General features: G+C 48.9%; 1 protein-coding gene and 1 long non-coding RNA gene across 2 annotated transcripts; one reads left to right on the top strand and one right to left on the bottom strand.

The window, feature by feature from the left end:
* Positions 1–5,013: 5,013 nt before the first annotated feature.
* Positions 5,014–8,928, bottom strand: LOC112990781 (uncharacterized). Its single transcript, XR_003261153.2, has 3 exons — positions 7,643–8,928; positions 7,179–7,266; positions 5,014–7,093 (listed from the first exon to the last, which is right to left on the bottom strand). It is a non-coding gene; the product is annotated as an uncharacterized LOC112990781 (long non-coding RNA).
* A 661-nt stretch (positions 8,929–9,589) lies between these two features.
* On the top strand, positions 9,590–12,504 carry FOXI3 (forkhead box I3). The gene is made up of 2 exons (XM_026112699.2): positions 9,590–10,280; positions 10,967–12,504. The coding sequence occupies exons 1-2, from the start codon at positions 9,629–9,631 to the stop codon at positions 11,554–11,556; spliced, it is 1,242 nt and encodes a 413-aa protein (XP_025968484.2). The 5' UTR covers positions 9,590–9,628; the 3' UTR covers positions 11,557–12,504.
* The last annotated feature ends 2,246 nt before the right edge of the window (positions 12,505–14,750 follow it).

Raw genomic sequence — 14,750 nt, 5'->3', positions numbered from 1 at the left:
CATCTTGTCCACCCTGCTGCTACCTGCTTGTGTAGTTCTCTTTCTTTCTCCCTTTCCTCCTGGTCTTTGTCTGACCCACGCCAATGTTTGAGCTGCATCATTCACCATGGGACACATCAACTTAACTTGGCATATCAGATAAACTGACACACCAGTGAAGGTGTGTGATCAGTTTGTTGATCTCTTTGTTTGACTTTGCCCCAAATTTTTGGTGACTGTAACTCCATTCTTCATTTTTTACAGGCAGTTCCAGAAATTGCTGTGAATTATCAGGTCACTTCGTCTGCTACCAGTCATTGTGTTGAACCAGTTATTCAGCTTGCTATGGACCAGGACTGCTGACCTCACAACTTCATAACGTCTTTCAGCAGCTTCTTACACATATCATATAGCCCCAGGATGCTCCACACACCTATTGCAACACACTAGGTCAAATGACTTTTTGAAATTGCACAATTGAAGTTCTTCTTGATATCTCCGAACTTGCCCATGATCAGCTTCTTTCACTGGTTTTGCCATACTGTCCCTCTTGCTTTGTGGAAACTGGCCTGTTCCTCAACTAAGTATTCAGCTATCTGCTTTCTGAATCCTCCACTAAGGCAGGATTGGGGAATTTGCTCAGGCATCAGGAAATGTACAGAATTTGGAAGGTCACCATTGTGGGAATTTTCTCACTAGGATCCACTTTCCCTGTTTAGGTGATCTTTTCTTTCCTGATAACATGCAATTTCCTGACTGGGTCAACAACCCATACTATAGCTCCACGGATCCAGTCCCAGTCCCTCAGTTTTCTTCAGTTTCCTGACCCTTCTTTGCAACCTCTTCCAGAAAGATTCTTCTTGTCATCCTGCTCTTGAAGCATTATAATCTCCCAAACACTGAGAATCTCTTCATCTCTTGATTTGTCATCCATATAAAGAGTCTGGTAGTATTTCACCTTTCTCTTCTGCCTGTCCTTTTCTCAGAGCAGGGGTTGTGCTTTGACATACCATTGTGGGCCATATACTAGTCCTTCTTCCTTAGCATCTATTCTAAAAGCCCATCTTTACTGGGACTCTCATAATAATGTTTTAATGCTCCTTGCCTTTTAAAACAGTTCTCCTTGATTGACCTTGTTTTTTTTAACTTTTGCCTAGCTCTGGGTATGCCTGCTCAGGATATGTCTTTTCATCTTTGCATTCTGCCTTTCACTGGCCAGTTTCCCAGCTTAATAGCTGCCTGTTTTCTTGCCTATTAAGTCATTAACATCAAGGCTTGCTGAATCTTCTCTAGCTGGTTCTCAGTGACAGCTTCTGAGTTGAGTCCTTCAAGCTCTTGGCTGAATGAATCTTTCTTACTCCTTTGTACATTTGGCCATTCCAGTTCATCCACACTGTAGCTGACTGCACCATCTAGAAGCTGACCAGCCTTCACAGTCCACATTTTTCACCACACCACATTAAATAGATGTTGTTGGGGCAGAGATTGAGATTAAGACTACAGAGGACCGCTGCTCCAGAGGATATCCAGTGCTTGCCTTTCCTTTACTGGCCAGTTTTGTTTTTCCTATATGCCAATCAGAGCTTCTTAGCCCTGCTTCCTATTTAGTTTGCACTTAAAGCTATTTTTGCGTATATATAGTCTGTGGAGCGTCATGAAAACCTGCAGGAACTTGCCATATTTGCTCATGGCTGGTATTGCCATGGCCATTCTTTGACACGTGCCAATCAGTTACGTACCTCAGTCACTGTGTACATGAATGGTTCACTCAGAGATACTGCTTAGAGATTCCTTGCTGGTAGCAAAATAGCCTGAAATTCTTCAGAGAAATCAAGGAACTTCTTCCTTGGCATTTGTCATAGGAGCCCTTGTGTCCGTAAGCTGTACAGAAGCTGTTCCACAGCCCTGTATCCTGGTGAAATAGGCTGATTTCTGAATCGTGACAACCCTTGAGTTGACCAGGGCTCTTCTGACTATTGTGAATCCTACTGAGGTCTCTCGTTCTTTGTGCCACTGCCTTAAAACAAGATTTTGCCATCTGACACCACTGCCCTGACTGTCCACCTGATTTTCAAAAGGCTGACAGGATTATGCTAGTACACCTCTAACTTCCTCATTAGCACTGAGATTTTTCCCAAACTGATTTCAGATCCTGCTTCTGCTGGCCAAAGCTTCCTTTAGCAGCTATCCTTTTGCTGGAACATTTCCCCTCATCAGACACACTGACCTAGTAAGTTATTAGATAGCATCTGCACGGCAAAGAAGACCGAACAGAGCTCATCACATTTCTTTCCAGTAGCCTTCACGGCAGAGCTAGCCCTGTGGGCTCAGCACATGCTGCTCTGCATTTTTTGAGCATCTCTCACGAGTGGGTTTTTGGCTTAGGTGATAATGATGGTGCTCAGCCTTTCCCATGGGAGCCACACTTCCAAAAGAGGGCAGTTCTTGTTTAGGGGTAGGGTATCCTGATTACCAAAAGCACTTGGCAAGCTAGGTCCTGTGAACCTAGACAGAAATGTCACAGAATTTGTCTGTACTGGGCAAAATTACGCAAAGCGCAAAGATAGCAAGATAGTTGAGGAAAGCTCTGACTCTGGGGTTGGAATCAGCAAAGTACATTCTTTGGGCTAGAACTGATGGTGGGAAAATGGGAGATCACTATGAATATCCCACGTGCATGCAGAAGGACTCGGGCCATAGTTTCCCTCAGTAGCTGTCTTCTGTCAAGCACTTATCAGATGAAACATCCAACCTTCATTTTAAAAGTAGTGATGAATTTACCATAACGCTTGGTAAATTATTCTGATAAATATGTACTATAGTAGAAATGGACATCTTGGACCTAACTCAGTTGCCCACACAGGGGTGTTTAGAACTATCTGAGGTGCCCCAGGCTATCTGAGACATCTGCAGTGCCTAAGGGATGTGAAATAGTATCTATGGGAGACCGCTGGAGAGTGCAGAGCTCCTCATATAGCACCAGATACCTATGTTTGAGCAGCCGAATTGAGCCCCGTGTGTTTGTCCTGCTTCAGTTCTGGCCACTGGGTCTTGTTACGGCCTTGTCTGCCAGGAGACAGGTCTTTACCCTCATGCTTCTGCTCCTGTGTACGCATTTATAGACCACAGTCAAGTCACCCACAACCTTCCCTTCTCATAAGCAATTAAAGTAAGTTCCTTGAGGAGTTTCAAGGCTTAACTACACGTTGTGTGAAGTGGTGTCTTCTCTGGCGCATGCTTCCTGCCAGCTTTATTTGAGGTCCCCTAGCTCTTCTATTTGACTAGATACTAAACAATAATATCTGTCACTTTCCCATGCCACTTATAATTTTATACGTGCCATTGTAACTTGATACAGTACCAAATATGAAATTATTATAACTCCTTATTCTTACACCTCATTCTCCAAAGTAACAACAAGGAACAGCTGATTATTCACAAGAACCACAAAGATTATTAAAAAAATAACTAATTTCCAGGACAGACTCTATCACCTCAGCAGCCTCAGATTTTGTTCTTAGATGTGTCCTTCTACTTCTCCATATTAAAATGTCTCACTTATTTGCTCCCAGTTCCAATGCAGAGATTGAAGTAAGTCTGTGTCAGTGAACTGTCGTCTTCATTATTTAACACTCCATAGTCCCCATTTTTGCCTCCTACACATTCAGTCGGCAATGACTCTCTATTTTTCCTCCAAATAAACAACAGAAATAGAATAATGAATCAGTTTCACAGGATTTCAGACTCGAGGATTCCTCATTCACAGTGGCATTCTGAGACCTAGTATTTAACCTGCTAGGTCCACTTAATTTGCACCGTGTTGATTTTATACCATCCAATACGATGTTTACCACTTTCAGAAGTCAGTTACATCAACAACTGCTTATTCGTACTGGAGGACAACTGCAAATCAATTTAACAAAACCTATTTTCTATATTTGCACATCCACTGGCATCAGTTATATTGTCTTTCTTTAATAATTCGTTAATCAAGTGACGTGTCCACTATTTCTTGCCTGTGATAGTGACAGGCTGACAGCCTTAATGTCACTCAACTCATTTGCCCACCCCTTTCAAATAACAAACCAATACTGGCTTTCTTCCAGTCCTGTAAAATCTTTTGAGTGTTCCAGAATCAAAAATGAGCATTAATGGCTCACCATGTTCCTGGTTCCAAGAATTCTAAAACTCTTGGATATAAATCACCAGGACCAGCTAATTATAAAATATTTAACTTATGTGGCTGCTCTTCAACATAATCCTTACCTATCAATGGAGCCAAAAATGTTCTTTCACCAGCATCTGATACTAATACACTGTCTGATCTGCTCCCCCCAAAAAAGCTTGGAAAAGAAATATTAATTTAATACTCTTCTATTTCCTTATAGTGGTGGTGGCTACTGCCTTTATCTATTAATAGTTTTGACCATTTTTACCTTAGCTGACTATAAATTCATCCTTATGTCCTTTTATTTCCATTATTCATTCTAGGCCAGAGGTGGCCTATTCAGATGACTTAAGAGCAAAGGATGCTGGCGTTTACCTTTCTGTACAGGAGTGATCACAACAGGGCAAGCAGCCCAGAGCACCAAGCTCCATCTCAAACATCCCATTATGCATCAAAAGGAGGTAGAAACCACCAAGATATTATTTCAGCCCACATCAGTTTCCAGCTTTAAGCAGGAGAGATAAAGCCCCCTACTTAATACTCCTCCCAGAAAAGACAACATCAGATACTAGCAAGTGAGTCCCCGCTCTTTGTCAGGTGGACTTTTTTTATTCTTGCAAAAATAAAACAAGGAGGGATAAAGTTCATGGGATCAGAGTGGGGATTCGTTAATACTTTTCGTGAATCTTAGGCATGAAGAGAAGCTGTTCTTTGGGCACAGCAAGAGAAATGCAGAGCGCGCTGAGTGCTTCTGCAAACTTGTTTCCAAACACCTGCAGTGTGTGCTTAATCCATGGCATACAGTCGACTTCCCTCTTTTTCCTACCAGACTCATCTCCCTTTCCTTCCCTCCCCTCTCCCCGCCCCGCAATCCGAAAATCAGGCTTCTTCCCCAGTTCGGTAAAATCAACTCTGACACGCAGAGCTGCTTAAACCATCCCTTGTCCCCCAAAACTCAGAGATTCCCACTTGCAGCGGCCTCCCTCCCAAGGTGTCTATTTAATCCCACTTTTATTAGGAGCACAGCTAGCAGGAGCCCACAAAGGTTACAAAACAATGAAGCTTTTATCAAAACTGGGGCTAATCAGTTGCTAACAAGCTCCCATTCAGGGAGAAACTAGGCAGGAGCCTGATTTGAATCTGAAAGTCACCCACTAACTGCACTGGGAGAAGAAAGTCAGGGGAGAGGGAGAAAGGTAGGGCCTGTGCTCAGCCTGGGGCCAGGGAGGGTTCACCCCAGGGCTTCGGTACCACACATGCTCCCAAGCAGCTCCAGAAGATGCAGCTCCACTCTCCCACACGAACACTTGTGTGAGCACAGCAGCCAGAAAAAGCAGCCAGGAGTGGACAGAGAGCAGAAATGCTTCTTTCAGCAAGGGCGTTCGCTTAGGACAGCTTAAAGCGCTTGTATAACTGCAGCTTGCAATAAACTGTAATGACTTATTCCTTGTCTTGTGGCAGAGTCCACAGGCTCCGTCACACTCAGCACCATAGAAATGCAACAGGAAAATACTTGCTATTCCAAAATGCCAACCATCTCAGCAGTTTTCAGTCTACAGCCTCCAGTGCTTTTAGGGAGACCATGAACAGCAACTAGAAACAAAACCGAACCGAGACTGTTGTCAGCAGGCTGAAAATCGTGCAACGAGGACACCTCCCCCGCAAACGTTGTAGGGTCTGAAAAATCAAGAAAGGTTGAAAACCTCTGATCTTATCATAAGGTAATTTGGCAAAATTTGATTGCCAGCACTTCAGTCCAATAGATGACTAGATACAAGGTGGGAGGAATATATATTATTTTCCTTAAAGGATAAAAATTAGTTCAACCTGTATACACGTACACAGAACACCCTTCTCGAAATCACGTCAGGGAAACATCTCTTGCACACTATCATATATTCTGTGTTACCTATTGACAGAAAAAATCAGAGAGTGAGTGAAAAAGAGAATTTCTTAGAGCAGATTAATGGGCATAAATTACCTAGTCTAGGAAGGAACAGGCTTAGCTGTGAATAAGTGAGTGGCAAGCTCCAATTTAAGATCATGAGTTTAAATTTAATTTGAGCTCTTCTTGGTCAGTTCCTTGCGGATATTCTTGAAGAATGAAGGTAGAGCAAAGGTCCTGGACCACTGCTAGGAAAAAGATAATTCTCCCAAATTGTCTTGGAGGATGAAGAATTCACTCCCAATTTTGTTGATGACTCTGGAGAAAGACACAATCCGCACATGAAGAATTCTTTTGTATGCGGGCCGCAGAGTTACTGCCTTGCCTCTTGTCAGCCCTGGGGAGAAAGCGAGACTTACATTGCAAATGCAGCCAAAACAAACCAAACCTGTGGTTCCAGCTTCACTGTAGCAATTCGGAGCCATCGAAGGGATTCTGGTCTATATCCTACTGGTAGAGCCAATAGCAGCCAACATGAGCTATTGGGTCCCGATCCTCCAACATGATCCCTATGGCTAGATCTCAGCATTTTCAGGAAATGGAGGGAGACCCAGGTAGGTGGAGGTGTTCATTCCCGCTGCAAGGCTGAGCGCTCAGGTCTGAAGCATTTTCAGGTTTTGGTGTTCAACTGTACACACCTGAGATTCACACAGTAAAGTTAAGCTTGTACCTACATGTTCAGAGGAGCAAGGCCTTAGAGGCAAAGACGTCTTCCTCCCAGCGAGAAAAGTGCCTACCGCATGGACAACAAGGACCAGCACAGCACCAAAGCAAACGGTATCGCTAGTACAACCCAAGGACGGTTAAGACCTCGCTCTCCTGCGGCGCTTCCCCTCAACTGGTCTTGAAACACCTTCAAAGGAAGCTGGAGAGGTTCGCGGGTAATCACAGAGCTGGCTGGGGATACAGTTCAGCCCTGACTCCAAGGTGCCATGGGATCTCCTACCGCAGACCTCGCTGCCGCGGCTAGTAACGCCGGTGTTAATGAACGTCCCAGTGACCTGGTAATAACAGAGTAATTTCAAAGCATTGCTCAAGCCTGACTGAATCCTCCTGCAATGATGGACCATAGCCTCAGACACTTACCTCGAAACCAATTTCGCTTTTGAGTTTCAGCACCTCGCTCGCTGGCTTCTTCTCGCATTTCTCGAAGGCAAACATCTCCCAGGCCTCTCTGGAAAAGAGTGCGGTTTAGCAAGCACAAAGGCAGAGTGCTGGATTTCTCAGTGTTGCTCTTCTCGTGTCTTGGCAAAAGGGAAAAGCAACAGGTTTATACTGAGAGCTCACAATGCACTGAGGCAATACTGAATACCATTTGGAGGAGAAACGCATTAAGAAAATTAAACATTTCTAAAGCCATCGCACCATCAAAGCTTTATTCTCTCCACTCTTTAAATTAAGTGTTGGTTTGCGTATCCGTGCCATCCTGGCTATGTAATAACCTTTATAAAGCTATTTCTGTTTCACGTTTCCTCCTGTTTGGTAAAGCGAGCTGGAGTTTTCTGAGGACACGTATTTTGATTACAGCTAATTCAGCATTATTTTCTCACCTGTTTCCTTTGTTGGAGGTAGAGGAATCAACCGAAGAAAACTGGAGGCAACATACCCTGCCTTGGAGGGAAACAGCCTTTCGCACGGCCTCGTAATAGCCGGGCTGTGCCTCTAGATGGCTCTGCCTTTTCCCAAATGCATCACGTCCCCGAAGCAAAAATCGCAATTTCGAGCGATACGGCTGATACCACTAACTGTTCCTCTCCCCACCGGGACGATCACAGGCTTTTTGAGCAAACGGATAAACACGGACTTGTTGTAATTTTAGAGAATAAAATTTCCAGCTTAGCTCTTCAAACGCGAAAGAAAGTTTCTTTTAAAATCTACCTGCTTCTTGTCTTTTAGGTGCCCTTATTAGCTATGATTTCCTTATAAACTTCTTCTTTCAGGTGCCAGCTTTCTGTTTAGCCTACTAAATAGCATTTTTGATATGACCCCTCTCCAAAGGGATGCAAAACAGTTAAAAATAATAAATGTTTATAGGCAAGGAAGGACAGAAGGAAACAGACACCTTGCAAAATAAAATGTAAAAATTCCTCCTGCTGCTGTGACTCCAAACACACACGCACACAGCGAGCTCTTCCCCAAAAAGATGCAAAAAAAAAAAATCAGTAGCAGCAACAGTGACAGAAAGAAAAAAAAAAACACCGCAAAAAAATTCTCTTCTTATGATTAAAGGAGACCCAAAATCATACTTCTTCATCACGCTCACTTTAAGCGATTCTGCATTCCCAAACTGTCTGTTTGCTCACTTTAAAACGAAATATAATGGGAAGAATTCTCCAGTTATTATGTCCCTGCTTAGATCACACGAGGGATGAAAAACTGCGACTTGAGCTAGCCCAGGAGAGCTGCTCCCATTCGGCTTCACCGATTTACAAGGGCATTTCTAAGTATTTTATCGAAGACGTTAAACACAAAGGCGTTTTATAAAGGATCTTCTCTCCATTTGCCCCGGCTCCCCAAAATCCCGATGTCAAATCAAGACGCCCGCGCTAGCAGCCCTGGGGACCGCGCTTCGCATCTGCATCCTCAGAGGCGACTTTTACACGCTTCGCATTTGTACCCTGAGAGGCGATTTTTCCTTTTTCCGCATCTTTATCAGCAGAAAATGGAATTGAATAACAATCATATTTAAGACCTGGGGATTTGCATTTTCAAAGTGCCGGGCGAAGACCCTCTAAATTCCTCCGCACCATTTGATCTCGTTTTTCCTCCTTGTTCTCCCCGCGGCCGGGGGGCACTCGCGTCTCCGCGGATCCCCGTGCAGACCCGGGACGGGGGGGGGGGGGGGGGTCCCTGTAACGCCGGGGCCCCTCGGGCACCGCGGCGCTCGCAGGGATGCGCGGGCTTTCGTCCCTGGAAACCTCGCAAAACGCGCGGGGAACTCGCTAAACCACAGGAATACGGGTCCCTGCGAGAGAGTTTCTTTTTTATTATTATTATTTTTTTATTATTATGATTAGAGGAGCGGGTTTTTCCCGGCGAAACCCCCCCGGTTTGTTAAAATTTGGGGCCGTTTCTCGGCCGGGATTGACCCGGCGGCGCCGTAGCCCGACGCGAGCGGCCGCGGGCAGAAAAACGCGCGGAAACGGGGCAGTTCGGGCAGTTTCACGCGCGGCCGCGACGGACCCGGGCTCGGGGTAGGGGGGGGATCGGGGGGGGGGAGGCTGCTGGCGCTGCCCCGCGCTGCCGGTCCCCCCCCCTCCCCCGCGGGGCGCATCCAAATCGCTGGCGCCTGCCGGAGCCGCCGCTCCCTCCCCCCCCGCCTCCTCCGCCCCGATTTTGGGGCCCGGCCTCGCCCCCCCCCGCCTCCCTCCGCCGCCGCCCAGCCGCGCTACTGGCTGCCGCGGCGGGGGGGGCGGGCGGGGCGGGCACCGCGCCTATAAGGGCGCCGGGCCGCAGCCCCCCGGGATTTCGGGACGCGGGGCCGCCGCGGCGGGGGGGGGGGGAGGGCGGGCGGCCGCCCCGCATGGCCGGGGACTATGAGCGCCGGTGAGCCGCAGCAGCAGGCGCAGCGCAGAGCCGCGGCGGCGCCGGTGCCGCCGCAGCCGCGCAGCGCGCAGGAGGCCCCCGACATGGCGGTGTACTGCGGCGACAACTTCGGCGTCTACCCCCAGCCCAGCCTCCACCCGCCGGGCGGCGCCGCCGCGGGGCAGCGCGCGGGCGGCTACGCGCTGGGCGACTACGGCGCCGCCAACGGCGGCTACCTGTGGGGCGTGGGCGGCCCCCCGCCCTACCTGCAGGGCCCCCCCGCCGCCGCCGCCGCCGCCGCTGCCGCCGCGGCGCCGTTCCTGCCGGCCTCGTACGGCTGCGCGCGCGGCGGGCAGCTGGTGGCGACGCCGCCGGCGCCGGGGTCGCCGCCGGCGGGCGGCGCGGAGCTGGGCTGGCTGAGCCTGGCGAGCCAGGAGGAGCTGCTGAAGCTGGTGCGGCCGCCCTACTCGTACTCGGCGCTCATCGCCATGGCCATCCAGAGCGCCCCCGAGCGGAAGCTCACGCTCAGCCACATCTACCAGTACGTGGCCGAGAACTTCCCCTTCTACAAGCGCAGCAAGGCCGGCTGGCAGAACAGCATCCGCCACAACCTCAGCCTCAACGACTGCTTCCGCAAGGTGCCCCGCGACGAGGACGACCCCGGTGAGGGAGCCGCCGTGGGACCCAGCGGCGAGGGGGGGACGTGGCGGTCGCGGGGCTCGGTGCCCCTCCGGGGCCAGGCGCGGCGGGGCTGTGTGTAGGGACGGCTGGTGCCGCCGTTGTCCCCTCGGCGTCGGTCATGGGCGCTGGGCAGCTCTTCGTCCCATCGTCCTGCTGTCCCGTCGTCCCGTATGCCCATCGCACGCCCGTCTTGCCGCGGGCGCTCCCGTCCCGTCGTCCCATAGCTGGATGCCCGTGACAGGCCCGTCTTGCGAGGGCGCTCCCCAAGGAGGGTCACAGCAGGCCGCCTCCATCGCCCACGTCATGGCCAAGACGAGTGCCCCCACTTGCTGCGACACGCGCAGAGCGAGGGGAGCCCCGCCAGCCAGGTCTGAGATCAAGGTGCCCCCGGGAGGTTCTCCTCCGCCGCGGGGCCTTAGATCCGCCGGGCTGCGGGGGGTTGATGGTGTCTGGGGTCAGGCTTTGGATTCCTCTGCCGGGGGGCGGACTGAGGAGGAACGTGTGTAGGAGAGGTGGGGGTGCTGCACCGATCGTGGTCAAGGTGCGCTCAAGGCGTTCAAAGTGGCGACAAGCTTGGGACAAGGGACAGATATTGCTTATCTTGTCTGCATTAGGGCTCACTATCACAGAAGCTGACTTTCTCCCTCCTTTCTCCTGTTTTCCACCAGGGAAGGGAAACTACTGGACCTTAGACCCCAACTGTGAGAAGATGTTCGACAACGGGAACTTCCGGCGCAAGCGCAAGCGGCGCTCAGAGCCCAACGCACCCGCTTCTGCATCCGTAGCCTCCTCTCTCGGGGGCCTGAAGGCCGAGGAAGAGCGGCCCATCCCGGCCGCAGGCAAACCCTGTGGGACCAGCCCAGCGCCAGAGCTGGACCCATCGCCTGCTGCCAGGGACCATCAGAAAACCTCCTCTCCCTCCAGTATCATTTCATCCACCCCTAGCTGCCTCAGCACCTTCTTCAGCGGCATGAGCTCCCTGAGCAGTGGAGGCACTCGGCTGGCAGGGGGGCTCGGCAGCGACCTGCATCACAGGAACTTCTCTGCTGGCCAGCTGAGCAGCGGCACGTTCACCCCTTCCAGCAGCTCTTCTCAGGAGGTGCCTTCGCCAGACCAGCTGCAGCGGGTTGCGGGACCTTCCCCTGCCTACTACAGCTCCTTCCATCCCAGCAGCAGCAGCCAGGGAGCCCAGTACAACCACTACTACAACTTCACGGTTAACAGCCTCATCTACACCCGGGATGGGACGGAGGTGTAGGATGCTGGGGCAGCTGGCCAGCGAGTGCTGCCGAGGGAATGGGAGATGCAGGTGTATTTGGCAGCACGGAGGACCATGTGCTTTTGCAAACAGCATTTCAATGTGGACACTTCCCAGGAGTTTTTCCAGGAAGACAGATCTTCTCGCCTTTTAAAATGAAAATGCCCCATAAACACCAGCAGAAGACAGATGCAAAGTCCTTTCGCCATCCTGGAAAATTTTAGATGGTTTGCCATCTAAATTCTGCAGATGAAAATGAACTGAATTAATGATGTCAGAGGTTCCTAATCCTGAATGTAGAATAAGAAGTTTAAAAAATATAACCATAAAGTGGCATCAGCAAAAAGCAAGTGTAGACACCCAGTGAGTCTTAGAAGAGAACAGGAAAAAAAAAAATGAAGAGATTTCTTATGAAGTGCCTTGTACAATATATTAAAAAAAAATTCTTCTGCCAGCAATTGCCTCTGTAAGTCCTTGCTTTCTGCCCTGCTCTTGCAGTACGCAACGCATGGGTAGAGGCTCTGGGTAAATACCCATCCCAAACCTCCTTGAAGCCCACGGAGGGTTACTGTGGTCTTCCTGTGTATGGTATATTGTGCAACCAGGGCCATGTTTTGTAAAACAATCTTTTTTTCCCCTGAGCTTAGTACCAAAGATAACACTCTAGCCATGCAGCTTTAGCAAGAGAATAAACACCGGGGTATTTTTATACATATTTGTATGTAATGTAACTCTTCTGTAAATATGTTTCTATGTGGTTTTATATTTGTAAATTATGCTCTGGAGCTGTACTTATTTATAATGTGTTTAAACTTTGGTAAAGTTTATTTTACTTTGTTTCCCCTTCTTTTTTGTTGTTTTTGTTTATTTGTTTCTGTTTGTTAGTGTAGTAATGAAACTCTTCAGGCTGAACAGCAACTGTTGGGAATAAAACGTTAACAATTGTTAGATTTTTGCCTGCTTGTTCCTCAGTAGGTTTGAGGCATTTTTAAACTCTGTGGGAGACAGGTTTTGCTTGCACATGGTTTGAGATAAAAAGTGCAGAGATTTATGAACAACTTTGTCTGTGCAATAAGACAGAAAAAACCTGCTCTCAGCCCAGAGGAGAGGCATATGAGCTGGTTTGCAGCCTCTTGTAGTCTCGTTGTGCGGAGTGGGCACTGTGGGGCTTTTGTGTTCATTTTTGCCATTGGTCTGAATTACAACTGTCCTTTTTCAGCCTGGTTTAGTAAAAATAATAAAAGCTTGCAAAAGTAAAAGAAGCAGGGCTAGTTCCAGCTTGATGCTCGCTAGAAGTGCTAAGTCTGAGTTCGACTGCGTTGGCCTGATGCATTTTGCAAATCAGTTTTTTGGATATGATTGCACCTGCTTAAAATTACAGGCTAGTTTAGAAGCTGGACCACATCTAGTGGGGCCGTGATGAGCTGTCTGCTGTAAGCAGGCGCTCCTGAGAATCCTTTCTGATTCATGCTATTGTGAAAGGAGAATCCATCCTATAGCATCCATTATGCAAAACAATAAACTCCCAATTCTGGCAGATTGCATAAGCTGTTTAGCCATATAGCATAAATATGAATGTCTTCTAGAGGAATGTAACATTAGTAATGGAGTTAAGCATGGAATTGCAGCTGTTTAACATATATGCATCTAACTTAATGTAAGGCCATCCCTGCAGGCTATTCAGAAAACAATATTGTTGACGGTGCATTTCAGCACCTCACTGGTACCTGCGTAACATATATGGTGGTGATGCAAGACAAACCACTGGCTTGATCCAAAATATAATGAAGTATGACAAAGTTGTCAGATGACTGCCATGTGCTTGGGATCAGGACCAAGTACTTTCCCCAGCGCTGGCCAACCACCATCTGTGGGCGGGTGGCAACTCTGCGACCACCAGCTGCCTAATCCCTGCCTCGCTCACCCCTTCCCAGCACAGATCTAGTTTACCTGGCTTTTGGGGTCATTTCCCCATGTCTTACTGCATTGCAGGTGATGCAGTGGTAGTGATGATGGGAGAGAAAGGAGAGATTGCCGTAAGCAAAAAAGCAAGGCACTCAGTCCTGTCCTGCTTGGGCTCAATCATGCAAGCTGAATAGCTTGTTTTATTTAGGTTTTGGACTGCTGAGTTTGATCTAAAGGCAGTGGAGAGATTCTCATTACCTTAAAAAGATTTCAAATAGTCCTTTGGAGAAGTAAGCAAGAAACTGCTTCCTTGGGTTTCTAAGTGACTGTTACACCCATTCCCTGCTCCACCGTGGGGCTGCAGTGGGAGGCTTTTGTGTTTCCATCTCATGTTCTTCTACCCAGAAGATTGTTTCAGGATTTATGCCCTGCCACTTCCATCAGCTATATGTTCTTGCAGAGAGTACCCATACGTATTTGCTCCTGAAGACCCCAAAATCAGTGCTTTCTTGCCAGTAGTGCCGTGTGGACTGCCTCTGCCAGTCTGCTTTCAGCAAATATCCCATGGCTCAGTGGAGCTTCTCCTGCCACAACAGTCCTGGCATAGCCAGAACCTGGTAGAGCAGGTCCCAGGAAGGATTTGCCCACCATGGTGCCCCAGCCTCTCTCCTGGGGCACCCTTGGGCTCTAGGGAGACCTGGGCAGGTCTAACTGTCCCCATTGCACGTTTCCTGCCCTTCACACATATCCTGCTCCCTCCAGGGAAAGTGAGTGGGAGTCCTCAGCTGGAGTCAGGGGCTTTGGCCGCTCTTGTGGACACATCACTCCCAAGGCTGGTGCGTTCATGCTAAAGCAACCTGCCCAAGGACACATGATAGCAGCATTCAGCAAATAGACACCTAGTCTGCAGAGAGGAGCCAAGTGAATGAGTTAATGGCAGCCTTTCAGGTCTCCTTTTGTCATTAAAAGAGACTCTTCTTTTAGCAACGCCCAAGTCCTGGGAGAGGGAAGGCAAGAGGATTGAGCTTAATGAAAGACACTTAAAAGCAGCAGGGCTATTGTCATGGGCTTTCTGGATTTACTGTGATTCCCCCACTGAGGGAGGGGGGAGACAAAGGCAATTAGCCCTCTGGTCCCACCCTGAGAGCCCCCACTCCCCTCTAAATGCCAAGGCCATGCATGGGCCCTGCAATTCTCCATGACAATGAGGCTGTCCCCAGCCTGGCTCAGGCCCATCGTGGGGGTTTAGACCAGCACCTGAGGGCAGAGCCTACTCCCAGGGAAGTCAT

This window comes from Dromaius novaehollandiae, chromosome 4 (assembly GCF_036370855.1).
Source record: "Dromaius novaehollandiae isolate bDroNov1 chromosome 4, bDroNov1.hap1, whole genome shotgun sequence".
Lineage (NCBI taxonomy): Eukaryota > Metazoa > Chordata > Aves > Casuariiformes > Dromaiidae > Dromaius > Dromaius novaehollandiae.
The sequence above is the reverse complement of the archived record's forward strand: the minus strand, read 5'-3'. Positions and strand labels throughout refer to the sequence as shown.